The sequence below is a fragment of the Mobula birostris genome, chromosome 1 (genome assembly GCF_030028105.1).
Source record: "Mobula birostris isolate sMobBir1 chromosome 1, sMobBir1.hap1, whole genome shotgun sequence".
Classification (NCBI taxonomy): domain Eukaryota; kingdom Metazoa; phylum Chordata; class Chondrichthyes; order Myliobatiformes; family Myliobatidae; genus Mobula; species Mobula birostris.
The window spans coordinates 175733025-175750694 of record NC_092370.1 but is presented as its reverse complement, the minus strand read 5'-3'; the positions used below and the strand labels follow the sequence as shown (position 1 = coordinate 175750694).

General features: G+C 43.6%; 2 protein-coding genes across 2 annotated transcripts in view; one reads left to right on the top strand and one right to left on the bottom strand.

Moving 5' to 3' along the window:
* Positions 1-2346, bottom strand: part of eif2s1b (eukaryotic translation initiation factor 2, subunit 1 alpha b) — a 30692-nt gene extending 28346 nt beyond the window's left edge. Inside the window, exon 1 of the mRNA XM_072266524.1 lies at positions 2202-2346. The gene's annotated coding sequence lies outside the window, so the exon portion shown is untranslated. The remainder of the gene's footprint in view (positions 1-2201) is intronic.
* Positions 2347-2382: 36 nt separating this feature from the next.
* atp6v1d (ATPase H+ transporting V1 subunit D) overlaps positions 2383-17670 on the top strand; it is a 34998-nt gene continuing 19710 nt past the window's right edge. Inside the window, exons 1-4 of the mRNA XM_072266537.1 lie at positions 2383-2988; positions 11846-11963; positions 12220-12299; positions 12595-12662. Coding sequence (XP_072122638.1) covers positions 2948-2988; positions 11846-11963; positions 12220-12299; positions 12595-12662 — 307 coding nt within the window. The 5' untranslated portion in view covers positions 2383-2947. The remainder of the gene's footprint in view (positions 2989-11845; positions 11964-12219; positions 12300-12594; positions 12663-17670) is intronic.

The following is a 17670-nucleotide window of genomic DNA, read 5'->3' as shown; positions in this document are numbered from 1 at the left end:
GGGGGCAGAGGCAGAAATAAACAGGAGTTACAGGGAGATAGTTACCCCTAAGAGTCAGGAGACAGGCAGCTGGGTGACTGTCAGGAGAGGGAAGAGGAATAGACAGAATGAGCAGAGCACCCCTGTGGCCATTCCGACCAATAAGTACATTATTTTGGATACTGTTGATGGGGACGACCTATCAGGACAAGTTGCAGTGGTTGTGTCTCTGGCACCGAGACGGGACCCTCAACTCAGAAGGGAAGGAGGGAAAAGAGGAGAGCAGTAGTGATAGGGGATTCAATAGTAAGGGGGACAGATAAGAAGTTCTGTGGAAGAGATCGAGAATCCCGGATGGTCTGTTGCCTCCCTGAGGCCAATGTCCGTGATATCTCGGATCAAGTTCTCAGTATTCTCAAGAGGGAGGGTGAGCAGCCGGATGTCGTGGTCCATGTAGGGACCAATGACATGGTTAAGAAGAGTGAGGAGGTCCTGAAAGGCAAGTTTAGGGAGTTAGGCACCAAGTTAAAGGACAGGACCTCCAGGATAGCAATCTCAGGATTGCTACCAGTGCCATGTGCAGGCGGGTTTAGAAATCGTAAGGCAGCGCAGATCAACACATGGCTGAAGACATAGTGCAGGAGGGAGGGCTTCAGATTTACAGATAATTCGGCAGTTTTCCAGGGAAGGTGGGACCTGTTCCGGCAGGACGGTTTACATCTGAACTGGAGGGGGACAAATATTCTTGCAGGTAGGTTTGCTAGAGAGGCTCTGGTGGATTTAAACTAGATACGAGGGGGGAGGGGAACCAGAGTATAGGAACAGATGTAGGGGAGAAGGAAGAAAAAGAAAATAGTAAAGTTGCTTGCACCGTTAGTGATAAACAGAGAGTGATAAACAGAGAGTAAGAGGCGGAAAATATCTTAAATGCATTTATTTTAATGCGAGGAGCATTATAAGAAAGGTGGATGAGCTTAGAGCATGGATTGATACCTGGAAGTATGATGTTGTAGCTATTAGTGAAACATGGGTGCAGAAGGGGTGTGATTGGCAACTAAATATTCCTGGATTTTGTTGCTTCAGGTGTGATAGAATTGGAGGGACAAGAGGGGGAGGTGTTGCATTGCTTGTCAGAGAAAATATTACAGAGGTGCTCTGGCAGGATAGATTAGAGTGTTCGTCTAGGGAGGCTATTTGGGTGGAATTGAGGAATGGGAAATGTGTAGTAACATTTATAGGGGTGTATTATAGACCACCTAATGGAGATCGAGAAGTGGAGGAGCAAATTTGTAAGGAGATAGCAGATATTTGTAGTAAGCACAAGGTTGTCATCTTGGTCAAGGGGCTTAAATACAGACTTGGAAAGATTAAAAAGGAATATACTGCAACAAGTCTGAAAATACTTGGTTTAGCAGTCAAACTTGAAATTTTCATCCTATTCATTGCAAATTATGAAAACGTTACAATGTATATTAACTGAAGGTAATGAGAATCAATGTTAAAGTCAATTGTACTTTTTTTTCTTTAAAAAAATGACGGCAAATCCATAAAAGATAAATTAAGCGCGGGGCTCAAGAGTTCAGAAGGCCAGGTTCTCCTCTCAGGATTTGACAAAGATTCCAGGCCAGAATGACGCAATCTTCCAGCCGACGCTTCAACCACACGTGGAACACACCACGAAGTGTGGAAAGAAATGGTGAGGACGGAGGGGCACACAGCGGTGGGGAGACCACTGTTTCTTAAATGTGAAGAAGCCGTGAGCCACCAGCGGGATCCAGCGGAGATCGCACCTGGGCCTCCCAAGTTTTCAACTCCTAGACCTTCATTTTTGTTCAATGTGCGGATCCACAAGGCAGTTTAAAAATCCAAGTAAAATATTCAGATCGATGACAGGGTTGAGTTAAGCTCCGCTCGAGACTGAAGGGTAAACGTAAACATAAGAGATTCCACAGATGCTGGAAAAACAGCAACAAAATGATGGAGAAACTCAGCGGGTCAGGCAGCATTTATGAAAACGGATAAACAGTTGATCGGAAACACTGACTGTTTTGTTTCAATTTCATAGATGCTGTCTGACCTAACGAGTTACTCCAGCATTTTGAGTGTGGATAAACGTGCCAGAATTAGGCCACAGCCCCGGAGTTCGGTCCTCGGAGCTTTTACTCACGGCGTGAGAGGGTACGAACGACAGATCCCCCCGGCGCACTTCAGACCTCACCTACCTGCGTGTAATCTCTCAGCAGCGCAACCGCCACCGCCCGCTGCACACGAACGCACGCCGAGAGAAGTGCTGTCCAAACCCGGCCTCCTGCACACCGCTTGCGCCCGGCTCCCAGGCCCCGAAGAAGTTTCCCGAGCGCACACCGCGCAGACGCGGGCAACGGCACCGGAAACCCCAGGTCAGATCCGGTTCTGCGGATCGAAGGGTAGAAACACGGCAGTACTCCCAAATAATGCCATAATCGCTCGGTGTGTGGAATTGCCCCTCCTCACTCCCCGTCCTTTATTTCCACGATCGGTGTCCCAGTTCATCGTTGCCAGGTTGCTGGAGATCAGCTGCTCGGCTGAATTGCACAACGGCAGACGGCAGCCGCCATCTTGGTAATGGAGGGTCGCCCGCTATCGGCATCGACACACAGAGAGTGCAGTGAGAGCCCTGAGTGTTAGAACTAATCATCTAACAGCCCATGGACACTATTTACCTATTTAAAAACCTTCGATCGAAAGCGTAGGGTGGCCTTGTCGGTGGGATCAGACGCTCCCGACCGTCACGTGATTTTGGAACCAGCTGACCGCCAGAGGAGCGGATGCTACTGGAGCTGAAATTTGGCTCAAAACAACGAGGCGTTGCTCGCCCGGCCGAGCTAGCACTCCGGTGTCGTGACTTGCTGAAGGTCATCGGTATTTCTTCAGCAGCGGCCGATTTTCTTGCGATCGCTTGTAGCTAGGTTGCTGTCAGAGAGCAAACATGTCGGGGAAGGAAAGGATTGAAGTCTTTCCATCGCGAATGTGAGTTTCTTTTAAAGATACAGCCGTTTCCCGTTACCGGTCATTTTGATTATTATTACCGTCCAAATCTGGAATCAACGAGTTTCTAAAACTTGTACTGATTTGTAAAAAATTGACATCAATATCTTTATTTTCTATTACGGCATTGGATTGTTCTGAGAGGCCACAACATAAAGGCCTGTTTCTCACTGAACCATTTGTCCATTTGCAAATAAAGGAGCTATTGGCGATTACAAGCAATGAAAGTTTTAGGAGCGATTGATCGTGGGAGGTTCTTAGAATCGATTGCTGTACAAGTGCCTAATTTAAACGATTTAATAGCTTGTAATGTTGGAATTTGATTTTGCCACTGGGTTATCATAATGCTGTTTTTTTGGAGAGGACATCTAGCTAAATTGAAATTGTTTTTGTAAACACAAGAACTAATTACATTTTAAACAAAAAATTATTTCCGCATGGCGCAATGCTTTGACTATTTACACAGAACAAAAATTAGTCGTATGTTTGGATTAGTTTCAAAATTTTCAACAATTGTGAGCTAAAAGTGAGAACGATGCAGTATGGCACATAAATGAGATAATCTTGTCATCAATGCTCCTTACATCTTTTTCTGTTCAATTGCTTCACCAACTCTCCAGTAAAGGTGTTATTACTGTCTATGTGAGTTCTCCCTGAGACTGCATAGTGTGAATTCCTCCCCCCAAAGATGGGCAGGTTCATACCTTAATTTCTCGCTAAAATCTGAGGGCGGTGATGGGAATTGAGGTGGGAGGGGGATGGAATTGTTCTGTGAGCAGCATAGATTTAATGAGTAGAATCCCCTCCTTCCATAATGCAGAGAAATATAGGTATTAGATATTAGTTGAGTTGTACACAACAAAATGAACACTTACTATCTCTACATTAGATCAAAATGTTGTGATCAGTCTTCAAGCATCTGCACTTGACAAAAATGATTCAAAAATCTGGCTATAAGACTGTCTTTTCAAAATAAGTAAGGCATGCTAATGTGACTCAGTATTGTCCTTTCCTATGAACAAATGAAAAAGTAGCTATGTATAATGGGACTTGTGAAAGAAAAGCTTTGAAGAGTGACATATTAATTCCCACAGTCTGTAATATCGCTGTGAATTTATCTGCAGTTTCTTATTCTCCCCAAGATGTATCAATTAACTGCTAGAACAGACTGCTACTTATTATCCTTGCCAAATATAAATAGACTCATAACGTATATAATTTCCAAAGTAAATAATTGGCAAGTTCCTTGGGAATGTGTAAAATATTTATGTTTAAAACCTGGTGACTCTGGTGTTGTCTGTGACCTTTTTTATAATTAAAGACATTTTTTGAAGTAAATATTTTCATATAAACAGTGTGCAGATTAGGAACTGGTTAGAGGGGGTTATAGTACCTGATTGTATTGGCAAACTAAATCAATCTTCATAGCTGAATAAGCTCAATCTCTGGACATTTAATTTCGTGCGTCTGGTTGCTCAGCTGACATATTTATTATCCTTGTTAATTTAACTTAATATTGTATTTTTATCATGTTTATATGGACCTTCTTTGTTCTGAACTTATTTTGAAAACCTTTGAAAGGTGGCCTGATTTATTTTTCAGGATCTAGGCATTACTGGAAAGGCTAGTGGTTTTTATGCTTCCATAGTGACTTCTGAAATTAAATAGCTTGCCAAGGCATTTCAGAGTTAGAAACATAGAAAACTCACAGCACAATACAGGCCCTTCGGCCTCACAAAGCTGTGCTGAACATGTCCTTACCTTATGACTACCTAGGCTTACCCATAGCCCTCTATTTTTCTGAGCTCCATGTATCCATCGAGGAGTCTCTTAAAAGACCCTATTGTTTCTGCCTCCACCACTGCCTCTGGCAGCCCATTCCAGGCACCCACCACTCTCCGTGTAAAAAAAAAACAAACCACAAACAAACATACGGCTGACATCTCCTCTATACCTACTTCCAAGCACCTTAAAACTCTGCCCTCTCATGCTAGCTACTTCAGCTCTGGGAAAAAGCCTCTGACTATCCACACGATCAATGCCTGTCATTATCTTGTACACCTCTATCAGGTCACCTCTCATCCTCCGTTGCTCCAAGGAGAAAAGGCCGCGTTCACTCAACCTATTCTCATAAGGCATACTCCCCAATCCAGGCAACATCTTTGTAAATCTCCCCTGCACCCCTATGGTTTCCTTGTCCTTCCTGTAGTGAGGTGACCAGAATTGAGCACAGTACTCTAAGTGGGGTCTGATCAGGGTCCTATATAGCTGCAACTTTACCTCTCAGCTGTTAAACTCAATCCCACGATTGGTGAAGGCCAATGCACCGTATGCTTTCCTAATCACAGAATCAACCTGCATAGCAGCTTTGAGTGTCCTATGGACGTGGACCCCAAGATCCCCCTGATTCTCTACACTGCCAAGAGTCTTACCATTAATGCTATATTCTGACGTCATATTTGACCTACCGAAATGAACCACTTCACACTTATCTGGGTTGAACGCCATCTGCCACTTCTCAGCCCAGTTTTGCATCCTATCAATATCCTGCTGTAACCTCCTCTGACAATCCTTCACACTGTCCACAACACCCCCAACCTTTGTGTCATCAGCAAATTTACTAACCCATTCCTCCACTTCTTCATCCAGGTCATTTATAAAAATCACAAAGAGTAGGGGTCCCAGAACAGATCCCTGAGGTACACCACTGGTCACTGGCCTCCATGCAGAATACGACCTGTCTACAACCACTCTTTGCCTTCTGTGGACAAGCCATTTCTGGGTCCACAAAGCAGTGTCCCCTTGGATTCCATGCCTCCTTACCTTCTCAATAAATCTTGCATGGGGTATCTTATCTAATAACTTGCTAAAATCCATGTACACTACATTTATAACTCTACCTTCATCAATGTGTTTAGTCACATCCTCAAAAACTTCAATCAGGCTCGTAAAGCACAACCTGCTTTTGACAAAGCCATGCTGACTATTCCTGATCATATTATGCCTCTCCAAATGTTCATAAATCCTGCCTCTCAGGATCTTCTCCATCAACTTGCCACCCACTGAAGTAAGACTCACTGGGCTATAATTTCCTGGGCTATCCCTACTCCCTTTCTTGAATAAGGGAACAGTATCCGCAACCCTCCAATCTTCCAGAACCTCTCCCGTCCTCATTGATGATGCAAAGATCATCACCAGAGGCTCAGCAATCTCCTCCCTTGCTTCCCATGGTAGCCTGGGATACATCCTGTCCGGTCCCGGTGACTTATCCAACTTGATGCTTTCCAATAGCTCCAGCACATCCTCTTTCTTAATATCTACGTGCTCAAGCTTTTCAGTCCGCTGCAAGACATCCCTACGATCGCCAAGATCGTTTCCCGTAGTGAATACTGAAGCAAGGTATTCATTAAGTACCTCTCCTATCTCCTCTGGTTCCGTACACACTTTTCCACTGTCACACTTGATTGGTTCTATTCTCTTGTGTCTTATCCTGTTGCTCTTTACATACTTGTAGAATGCCTTGGGGTTTTCCTTAATCCTGTCTGCCAAGGCCTTCTCATGACCCTTTCTGGCTCTCCTAATTTCACTCTTAAGCTCCTTCCTGCTGGCCTTATAGCCTTCTAGATCTCTATCATTATCTAGTGTTTTTTTTAACCTTTCATAAGCTCTTCTTTTCTCCTTGACTAGATTTACAACAGCCTTTGTACGCCACGATTCCTGTACCCTACCATCCTTTCCCTGTCTCGTTGGAACGTACCTATGCAGAACCCCACACAAATATCCCCTGAACATTTGTCACACTTCTTCTGTACGTTTCCCTGAGAACATCTGTTTCCAATTTATGCTTCTAATTTCCTGCCTGATAGCCTCATATTTCCAATTAAACGTTTCCCTAACTTGTCTGTTCCTTTCCCTCTCCAAAGCTATGGTAAAGGAGATAGAATTGTGATCACTATCTCCAAAATGCTCTCCCACTGAGAGACCTGACACCTGACCAGGTTCATTTCCCAATACCAGATCAAGTACAGTCTCTCCTCTGGTAGGTTTATTGAGATATTGTGTCAAGAAACCTTCCTAAGCAGACCAAACAAACTTCAGCCCATCTAAACCCCTCACTCTAGGGAGATGACAATCAACATTTGGGAAATTAAAATCTCCCACCACAACAACCCTATTATTGTTACTCCTTTCCAGAATCTGTCTCCCTCTCTGCTCCTCGATGTCCCTGTTACTATTGGGTGGTCTATTAAAAGAAAAACACCCAGTAGAGTTATTGACCCCCTTCCTATTCCTAACTTCCACCCACAGAGACTCCATAGACAATCCCTCCATGTCTTCCTCCTTTTCTGCAGCTGTGACACTATCTCTGATAAACAGTGCCATGCCCCCACCTCTTTTGCCTCCCTTCCTGGAACATCTAAAGCCTGGCACTTGAAGTAGCCATTCCTGTCCCTGCACCATCCAAGTCTCAGTAATGGCCACAACATCATAGCTCCAAGTGCTGATCCACACTCTAAGCTCATCTGCTTTATGAGTATTATTCATAATACTCCTTGCATTAAAACCATTGGTCTGAGCACGTCCCTTCTCTATCACCTGCCTATCCTCCCTTTTGCACTGGCTCCAAGCTATCTCTATTTGTGAGCCAACCTCCCTTTCCTCTGTCACTTCAGTTCCCACCCCGCCCCCCCAGCAATTCTAGTTTAAACTCTCCTCAATAGCCTTAGCAAACCTTGAGGATATTGGTCCCCTGGGATTCAAGTGCAACCCGTCTTTTTTGTACAGGTCACACCTGCTCCAGAAGTGGTCCCAATGATCCAGAAATCTGAATCCCTGCCCCCTGCTCCAATCCCTCAGCCAGGCATTTATTTTCCACCTCACTCTATTCCTATACTCACTGTCACGTGGCACAGGCGGTAATCCCAGGATGACTACCTTTGAGGTCCTGCTTCTTAACTTCCTTCCTAACTCCCTGTAGTCTGTTTTCAGGTACTCCTCCTTTTTCCTGCCTATGTCGTTGGTACCAATATGTACCATGACCTCTGGCTGTTCTCCTTCCCACTTCAAGATATCAGAAACATCCCGGACCCTGGCACCTGGGAGGCAAACTACCATCTGCATTTCTTTCCTGCATCCACAGAATCCCTGTCTGACCCCCTAACTATAGAGTCCCCTATCACAGATGCCTTCCTCTTCCTTTCCCTACCCTTCTGAGCCACAGGGCCAGAGTCTGTGTCAGAGGCGTGGCTACTGTTGTTTCCCCCAGATAGGCTGTCCCCCCCAACAGTACTCAGACAGGAGTACTTATTGTTAAGGGAGACAGCCACTGGGGCACTGGGAGCGCGAAGCGCAGAATCAAATATCACTGTGATGATTGTACATTCTAGTATCAATTGTTTGGTGACAATAAAGTATAAAATACTCTCTAGCATCTGCTTCTTGCCCTTCCCTCTCCTGACTGTTACCCACTTATCTGTCTCCCAAGGCCCCGGAGTGACTACCTGCCTATAGCTCCTCTCTATCACCTCCTCACTCTCCCTGACCAGACAAAGGTCATCGAGCTGCAGCTCCAGTTTCCTAACGTGATCATCTAAGAGTCAATCATGCAGGTCTGAAGTTGCACTTGGAGTGAAGTGGCAGGTTTCCTCTGCTGAAGTCCATTTGCAAACCAGAGTAACACACACAAAATGCTGGAGGAATTTGGCAGGTCGGGCAGCATCGATGGAGAGGAATAAGGAGTCGTGTTTTGGGCTGAGATGCTTCAATAGGACTGGAAAGGAAGGGGGAGGAAGATTCTCTCCTCCCCCCATCTTCCTTTCTCGTCCTGATGAAGGGTCTCAGCCCAAAGTAATAACTCTTTATTCCTGTCCATAGATGTTGCCTGACCTGTTGAATTCCTCCAGCATTTTATGTGTGTGTTATCTGAATCGCAAATGAGAAAATCTGCAGATGCTGGAAATCCAAGCGACACACACACGTTACAGGAGGAACTCGGCAGGCCAGGCAGCATCTATGGAAAAAAAGTACATTTGACTTTTTGGGCCGAAACCCTTTGGCAGGACTGAAGAAAAACGGCTGAGGAGAAGATTTAAAAGGTGGGGGAGGGGAGAGAGAACCACCAGGTGATGGGTGAAACCTGGAGCGGGAGGGATGAAGTAAAGAGCTGGGAAGTAGATTGGTGGAAGAGACAGAAGGCCGTGGAAGAGACAGAAGGCCATGGAAGAAAGCAAACGAGGGGAGGAGCACCAGAGGGAGGCAATGGATGGGCAAGGAGATAAGGTGAGAGAGGGAAAAGAGGATGAGGAATGGAGAAGGAAGGTGTGGTTGGGGGGCATTACTGGAATTTTGAGAAATCGATGTTCATGCCATCAGGCTAGAGGCTACCCAAATAGAATATAAGGTGGTGTTCCTCCAACCTAAGTGTGGCCTCATTATGACAGTGGAGGAGGCTATGGATGGACATATTAGAATGGAAGAAAAAGAAGAAGAATAGCCCTTAACTTGGCAGTGGAGTTATCGGGGCACTGTTATGACGGTGTTTCCATAGCAAGCTATTCTTATTTTTACGAGGCTGAGTTGCTAGCTCGACGCTCAACCCGACTTGGGTTCGAATACAGGAACCTTCGCTCCGGAGTCTGGCGCTGATATTATCGCGCCACCAAGTGGGACATATTAGAATGGGAAGTGGAATTATAATGGGTGGCCACTGGGAGATCCCAATTGTTCTGGCGGATGGAGTGTAGGTGCTCGGTGAAGCAGTCTCCCTATCTGCGTTGGGTCTCCCCAATGTACAGGAGGCCACATTGGGAGCACTGAATACAGTATATGACCCACAGACTCGAGAGTGAAGTGTCATCTCACTTGGAAGGACTGTTTAGGGTCCTGACTGGTAGTGAGGGAAGAGGTGTAGCACTTGTTCCACTTGCAAGGATAAGTGCCTGGAGGGAGATCAGTGTGGAGGAATGAATGGACAACTGAGTCGCGTAGGAAGCGATCCCTGCGGAAAGCAGAAAGTGGGGTTGGGAGGTGGAAAGAAAGATGTGCTTGGTGATGGGATCCCATTGGAGGTAGTGCAAGTTCTGGTGAATTATGTGCTGGATGCGGAGGCTGGTGGGGTGGTAGGTGAGGACAAGAGGAACCCTGTCCCTGGCAGAAGGATGAGGTAAGAGCAGATGTGTGTGAAATAGAAGAGATGCGGTTGAGGGTAGCGTTGATGGTGGAGGAAGGGAAGCCCCATTCTTTGAAAAAGGAGGACATCTCCTTCGTTCTAGACTGAGAGCGGATGTGGCGAAGATGGAGGAATTGAAAAAAGGGGATGGCGTTTTTACAAGTAGCGGGGGTGGGATGAGGTGTTGTTTAGGTAGCTGTGAGGATCTGTGGGTTTGTAGCAGAAAGGAACAGCGTGTGCGTAAATGGATTTTAGGTGAGTAGGGGGTTGCACAGGTCCAGACCCACCCTCTCAACATCCCCTCCCGGATCCAGTGGCATGGTGGGGTCCAAGACGGCTGGGGAAGTTCTGTTGCAGTGAATGGCCAGACCAAGCTTCGATGCAAGGGATGCCCTTTCCGCGCTTCACGGCACATGTTTGCTAGATGGCAGTTGACCCTACGAGAGGGTTCATCCACCCTTTGACAGGTCTTGTTTTTCGTCCTGCAGGGTGTCTAGCCACTCTCCTCTCCAGGCAAGCCTGGTGGGGGAGCTGGTTTAGTCGCCGACCACCTGACCATGCGACAGGTAGCACTGGGTTACACAGTACCAGTAGCACTCAGACGAGTAACCTGACCTTATCAGTGGTAAACTGTCTCCGAAGGTAGAGACAGTGAGATTGAGAAAGGGAAGGGAGGTGTCAGAAATAGACCAGGTGAATTTGAGGGCAGGGTGGAAGTTTGTGTGTGTGTGTACTCTAGATTTCCAGATTTCTGCAGAAATGCTTGTGTTTATCATTAGTGAACTAGATAGACTTTTACAACAAACTGATAGCCTTGTGGCCATTACAACTGATGATGTGGATAATTCCAGATTATTAACAGAGAGAATAACTGACTTCTCAATTCCTCTGTGTATACAGTTTAATCTTGATTAAATAAATCCCTGGCCACTCTTTGTGAATAGTATCAGGAGAGTTCTTTGTACCTTGTTATGCCTGCTCTTTGGAGTCCTACACTACCTAGTCTTTTGTGTCTCAGCTTTGTGGAAAGCTTTCTTATCATCTAAATTGTGCTTCTCAAACTTTATATATTTTTCATGTACTCCCTCCACCACCTCTGTCAGAGGGAAAACAAGCTAACTGTAATATTCTGTCCCAGGCAATCTGGCAGTTTTCTTCTGCACCCTCTCCAGTGTAATCCTGCCTCCTATAGCGTGGCTCCTGGAACTGCACACAGTATTCCAGCTGTGCATAACTAATATTTTAATATTGCTCCACGGTCTCTTCGCTTGTATACTTGGTGCCCTAGCTAATGAAAGCAAGCATCCTGTATGCTTTTATCACCACCCTATCTACCCATGCTGTAAATCTTAGAGATGTTTAAAGAATAAATTCCCTTTGTTTATCAATACTGCCCATCATTCTTGTAATACCTTAATTAAAATTCCCAAAATGCTTAGCAGGATTTAATTCCAGCAGCCATTGCCTTGCTCGGCTGAAAAACACCATTTTAAATTAAGTGTGATTTTAGCACTTGCCATCTGTGCTCTGGTTGAAAATGGGAAATGTGATTTTTGTGGTACTTTAAAAAAAAGCCTTATGAAGTTGTTGTGTGAGTTTTGCAATGGATTCTAATGAAATAGTAATAGCAATATTGTACTTGTGCGTTATTCCCTTTTCCTGTTTCTACAGGGCACAAACCATAATGAAAGCCCGGTTGAAAGGTGCGCAAACTGGTCGTAACTTACTGAAGAAAAAGTCTGATGCACTTACACTCCGTTTCAGACAAATCCTGAAAAAGATCATAGAGGTGAAACTGAAAAAATACCTTTACAAGCTTCAATAAATGCATATTTATTGCTATTTTAGTGAAATTATTAGTATAATACACATTTTGATCAATAAGTGGCTGGATTGTCATTTTCATGTATAACTAAGCAACAGGCTGTATAATCTGAAAACACTTCCTACATTTAAAAACAAAATAGCAACAGTAAATTTAAGTAACAGCTATGAAGTCTAAGGTGGCAGTGCCGTATGTTTAATTGTGGTTTTTCTTCTTCCAGACCAAGACCTTGATGGGTGAAGTAATGAGGGAGGCAGCTTTTTCCTTAGCTGAAGCAAAATTTACTGCTGGAGATTTCAGGTGAGACCATAATGAAAAAGTATTTTGCCAGATGACTGGTTTAGTCCTCATTGTGCAAATATTTTTGCATCTAATTTTTGCCATTAATGTTGATTGCTAACCATGAATTGTTGAGTTATTTGTATTGGCTAACTGTAGAAGGAAGTGTTGATTGAATTAAAACCTCCGTGTCTAGATTTAACAGTGATGATGAACAACCGTGATTCAGATTTTAGTATCCTTGCAAAACTTTTTCTGTGTGTCTGATGTAATAAGACTAATTTTACAATTAATTTCTTGGTTCTTTTGTATTCAGTACTACTGTGATCCAGAATGTGAACAAGGCACAGGTCAAGGTCAGGGCCAAAAAGGATAATGTAGCAGGTATGTTTTCTTGACACTATTGTATTATGGTTGTCTTGACTAATATGGCATTTTATACTTGCAATATCAGGTTTACACCCAGGTCACTGTAATTTTATGAAAATTAGTTGTTTTTGTAAACCTCTGCTGCTTTAGAAGCACCCACAATATTCTGCAGACTTAGAGGGAAACAAAATGTCATGTCAGCAATTTTTCTGCAATGTCTCTATTTTGCTGTCATCTTCAACCTTAGTGAGAAGGGAGCTCTTCTTTCTTTGCTTTGTTCAGTTGTTTGTTTCAAGACCAGGTCCAGATATTTTGCTACATTTGCTCTTCCATTTCTTCTTCTCCATCCGTGCTCTGTAAGAGATTCTCATTCTGCTCATCTGAACCACTAACTTTTTATGTGATGGAATGGAATGCAATACTTGTCCAGTTAGTGTACAAACTTTTAATATAGGGTAGTTCTAATTTGTTTCCATTTTCTTTCACAATGAAATATAAACTAATTGCATTTTATTGAAGAGAACAGTTCTCAGTCTGGTGCTTCAATAAGGTTTAAAAGAATGGGCAAACTTGTGCAGAATTAAATCTGTTAATTCTACACAGTAAGTTTGTCAAATAGTGTCAACTTTTCTGATGTGCTAATTTAATATTTCAGACTGGCAATATGGATTTTGTATTCTAGATGATGTCAGATCTGATGTATTATAATTTGATTGTGACAAGCTCTGTCTGAAGTCTGCTCAGAATATTTGACATTTTGTTCTGAGCATACCATGCCACCTTGATTTATGATAGTAACTGGGCACATAATAGCTGCTGAAAACTAGAAGAAAAAAGTTTCTTTTCCCCACACTTTTGTTTCCTGATGTTGGTGACAGCTTATTTACTGACCATCCATGGTTACTTTGATAATGGTAGCAAAGTGCAGGGATTTTGTTTGAAGGTGTGTTACCATAATGATGTTTGGAGGAGAATTAACAGGATGTGCCAAAAAAGTAGTGATGTAAACCGTGTAAATTGTAATTATTTTTGCTCCTTGCACAATATGAGGGAGAGGTGGTAGAGGGATTTCCAGGTAGGCTTCGAGTTATTGCAGTGGATCCTGTTGATCGTGAATTGGATTAGTGGTTTTTTTAAGTGGGTTGATTTTTGCAGGGATGAAAACGTGAGATGAGTACTTGCTTTCAGTCTTGTGTACTCACTATGATGAAAACATGTGCATGTTTTTTTATATTTGGAAATTCTGGAACCCCTACTTTAATTTCTCTTTTATTTTTGAAACCTTCTCACCAATGGAGCAGTGGTCTCCATTTTTGTAAATGGATACAGTGACATTGAAGAAAGTGTTCTTTGACGACTAATGTACAAAATCATAGAAATGCTAATGGTGTGGTGCACAACAGTTAGTTTTACAGCTCCAGAGATCTGGGTTTAAATCTGAAGTTAGGTGCTGACTGTGTGAATTCCTCCTGTGAACACATGGATCTCTTCTGAGTGTTTCCATCTCATTCTAAAGAAAGCTGTTAATATTGCCTACTATTAACATTTCCCTTGGTGTAGATATGTGGCAGAAGAATTAAAAAGGGAGGAGTTGCTGGCATGTGAGAAAAATAAATTTCAGGACCATTGGGGAAATAAGATGAGGTGGAAAGGAACCAAATTGCTGCTGTTGGAGCTAGTATGAATGTAATGATCTGAACGGCCCTTAGGGCACGTTTGAGATTGTACAGTAAAACTCTCATCTTGCAGACTTGGGGTTTTGACATAAACTTCTGGTAAGATGGTGACACATACCATCATCAGTGGCCTCTCTTGGCCAACCAAAGGTGCTTTTTTTTCCGGTTGTAAACTTTTTTAACGAGCCAAAGACAATACTCCAAGAACATCAGGTATTGCGGGGCTACTCTGTCAGTGTGCTGCTTGTTGATCGGAGTATCTGGTCGGTGGTGGAGCCGGGTGAGATGTCAAAGGGGCTGACTCTGATGGAGAGAGAGACGGCTAAGGCCAGGATGGTGGAGAAGGAGCCAGCTGAGGTGTCAAAGGAACCTGCTGGGATGTCGGAGGAGCTGGTTTGGGTATAGGGGAGCTAATTTGGCTGCAGACCCCTACTCGGAAGCATCGGAGTGGGTGCAGTGTAACCATGGGAGATTTTCAGACATTTCACTTGTGATCGCAAGAATCTATTGGACAGTGATAATGTAAGTTGCTGCAAGCCTACTACCCTTGTCTGGTGGTGGAACAGATGACATGGGAGCTGTGAAACCTCGGTTGTAGCAAGGACTAGGCCTCAAGCCTTGCAGACCAGGTGAGAGACATGGAAGTGTTTACAGAGTGGCATCTGAGCTCCACTGGGGCCCGGCTTGCTCTGTTGGTGCTGACCTAAGGTCGAGGATGTTTCTGACTGGTTGCAAAATATTCTCAAGGGGGAGGGTGTGAAGTCAGAGCTCATTGTGCACAAAACATAGCTGGGTAAAGGGCTGAGATCCTGTGGAGTAAGCAGCAGGAATTTGGAAAAGGGTGGAAAAAGCAGGACATTGAGGATAGTAATCACTTGATTACTCACTGTGCTAGTTGTGGCTGAAGGGTTGGTGCAGGGGACAGGGATGACCTGTACAGGAAAGATAAATTGCACTTGAACTAGAGGAGATTTAATATTTTGGTGGACAGATTTGCCACCATGGAGGGTTTAAACTAGATTGGTGGCGAGTGAGATCCAAAGCAGAAGCAGGAGGCTAGAAGTTTAGACAGAATTCACGACACCGAGGTCAGTAGATAAGACAGGCAGCAGAGTGGCAGGAAGTGAGTGAAGACCATTGGGTTAAATTGCATTTATTTCAGTGTGGGGACCTGATGGGCTAGGATATTATAGGAATATGGCTGAGAGAGGGTTAGAACTGACAGCTAAATGTTCCAGCGTACAGTGGGATAGGAATAGAGGAAGGAAGAAGGAGAGTTGCGTTTCTGATTAAGGAGGATGTCATGGGAGTAGTCCATCACAAAATTACAGAGGGATTGTCCAGGGAGGCTTTATGGCTGGAGTTGAAAAATAAAGCGATGATCATCTTGTTGGGATTGTACTATAGACCTGTTAATAGTCGATAGGAGTCAGAGAAACAAATATGCAATGAGAATGCAGGAAAATTCAAGAAAAATAGGGTTGTCATTGTAGGGAATCTTAACTTTCCTAACAGATTGGGACTGCCATAAGTGCTAAGCACTTAGATGGGGTGGAATTTGTGACGTGTGTACAGGAAAGTTTCCTTAGGCAATGTGTAGAATGTCCTAATAGGGAAGGGCAAAGCTTGACCTGCTCTTGCAAAATGAGGGAAGACAAGTAACTGAGGTGTCAGTGGGGTAGGGGCAGTGATTGTAGTTCTATTAGTTTTTAATTGGTCATGGAAAGAGATAGATCTGGTCTACAAGTTAATGTTCTAAATTGGGGTAAGGAAATTGTTTGAATATATTTGACAGAAACTTGCAAAAGTTAATCAGAATACCTTGTTTACAGGCACAGAGACTTCTGGTGGGTGGGGGACAAATTTGAGGATCTTGGTCCTTAAGACATTTAATAGGAACAATTTAGAGATGGTCTACATTTCAGGGGGCGAGGTACTGGATGTCTTAAAACATGGAAAGGTAGATAAATCTCCAGGGCCTAATCAGGTATATTCAAGAATACTGGGTAGCTAGAGAAAAATGACAGGACACCTGGCTGAGTTATTTGTTTGAAATAGGAGAAATGCCGGAAGACTTGAAGATGGCTCATGTGGTGTCTTTATTTAAGAAAGGCTGTAAAGGGAGCAATAGGCAAGTAAGCCTAACACCTGTGGTAGGCAAGTTGCCAGAAGAGATTCTGAGGGATAAGATTTGTATGCATTTTGAAAGTTAGGTATTGATTAGGAATAGTTAGCACAGCTTTGCACGAAGAAAGTTGCAACAAGGTTGTTGAGGGCAGGGCATTAGACATGGTCTATTTGGACTTGAGCAATGGAAAGTTAGATCACATGGAATCCAGAAAGAGGTAACTAATTAGATATACAATTGGTGATGGTAGGAAGCAGAGGGTGATTGTGGAAGGTTGTTTTTCTGACAGAAGGCACATAATTAGAGGTGTTCCCCAAGGGTGCTAGGCCCATTATTATAGGTAATCTACACTAAAGATTTGGATGAGAATGTACAAGGCACACTTAGTAAGTTTGCAGATGGCACTAAATGAGGTAGTGTCGTTGCCAATGAAATGGTTTACATTATTTAGAGGGAACTTAATCACCTGGGTAAGTGGGCTGAGAAATGTTAAGTGGCATTTAATTTCGATAAGGGTGTGGTGTTGACAAATGAAGGTAGAATGTTCACAGAGAATGTTAGGGAGTATTGTTAAACAGAGGGACCCAGGTATGCAGTAAAATGGATGTTTCAGGTTGGTAAATAAGGTTTTAGTACACTGGTTTTCATCAGTAAGGGCTCTGAGTATAGAAACTGGGATGTTATGTTGTAGTTGTGAAGGAGTTGGTGAAGTTACTTTGGAATATTGTTTAGTTTTGGTTGTCCTGCTATAGGAAATGTGCTATTAAGCTGGAAAAAGTGCAGAGGAGATTTGTGAGGATGTAGCTGGGACCAGAGGGCTGAGTAATAGAGATAGGTAGGGACTTTCTTTTTTTTTTTTTTTTTGGAGGGTCGGAGAATGAGGGCTGATGTTATGGAGATGTACAAAACCTTGACAGCTGAAAGAAGGGATAGGAAAGGTTTAGAGGGATATGGGCTAAATGTGGGCAGATGAGACAAGCTGAGATGGGAATCTTTGTCAGCATGGAGCAGCTGGGCCAAAGGTCCAGTTTCTGTGCTATATGACTCCTACTAGGTAAGCTTAAATTAAATGTGGGAATCCATAACCAGAAAGTCTGCAGAAAGAGTGCAGTAAACATCACATAATGAGGCAGATTCTTAACTGTGGGGTATCCAAATAAAAGGATAGCAGATCACTGGTACCGTACTGTAACAATCATGATGAACACTACATTCATGT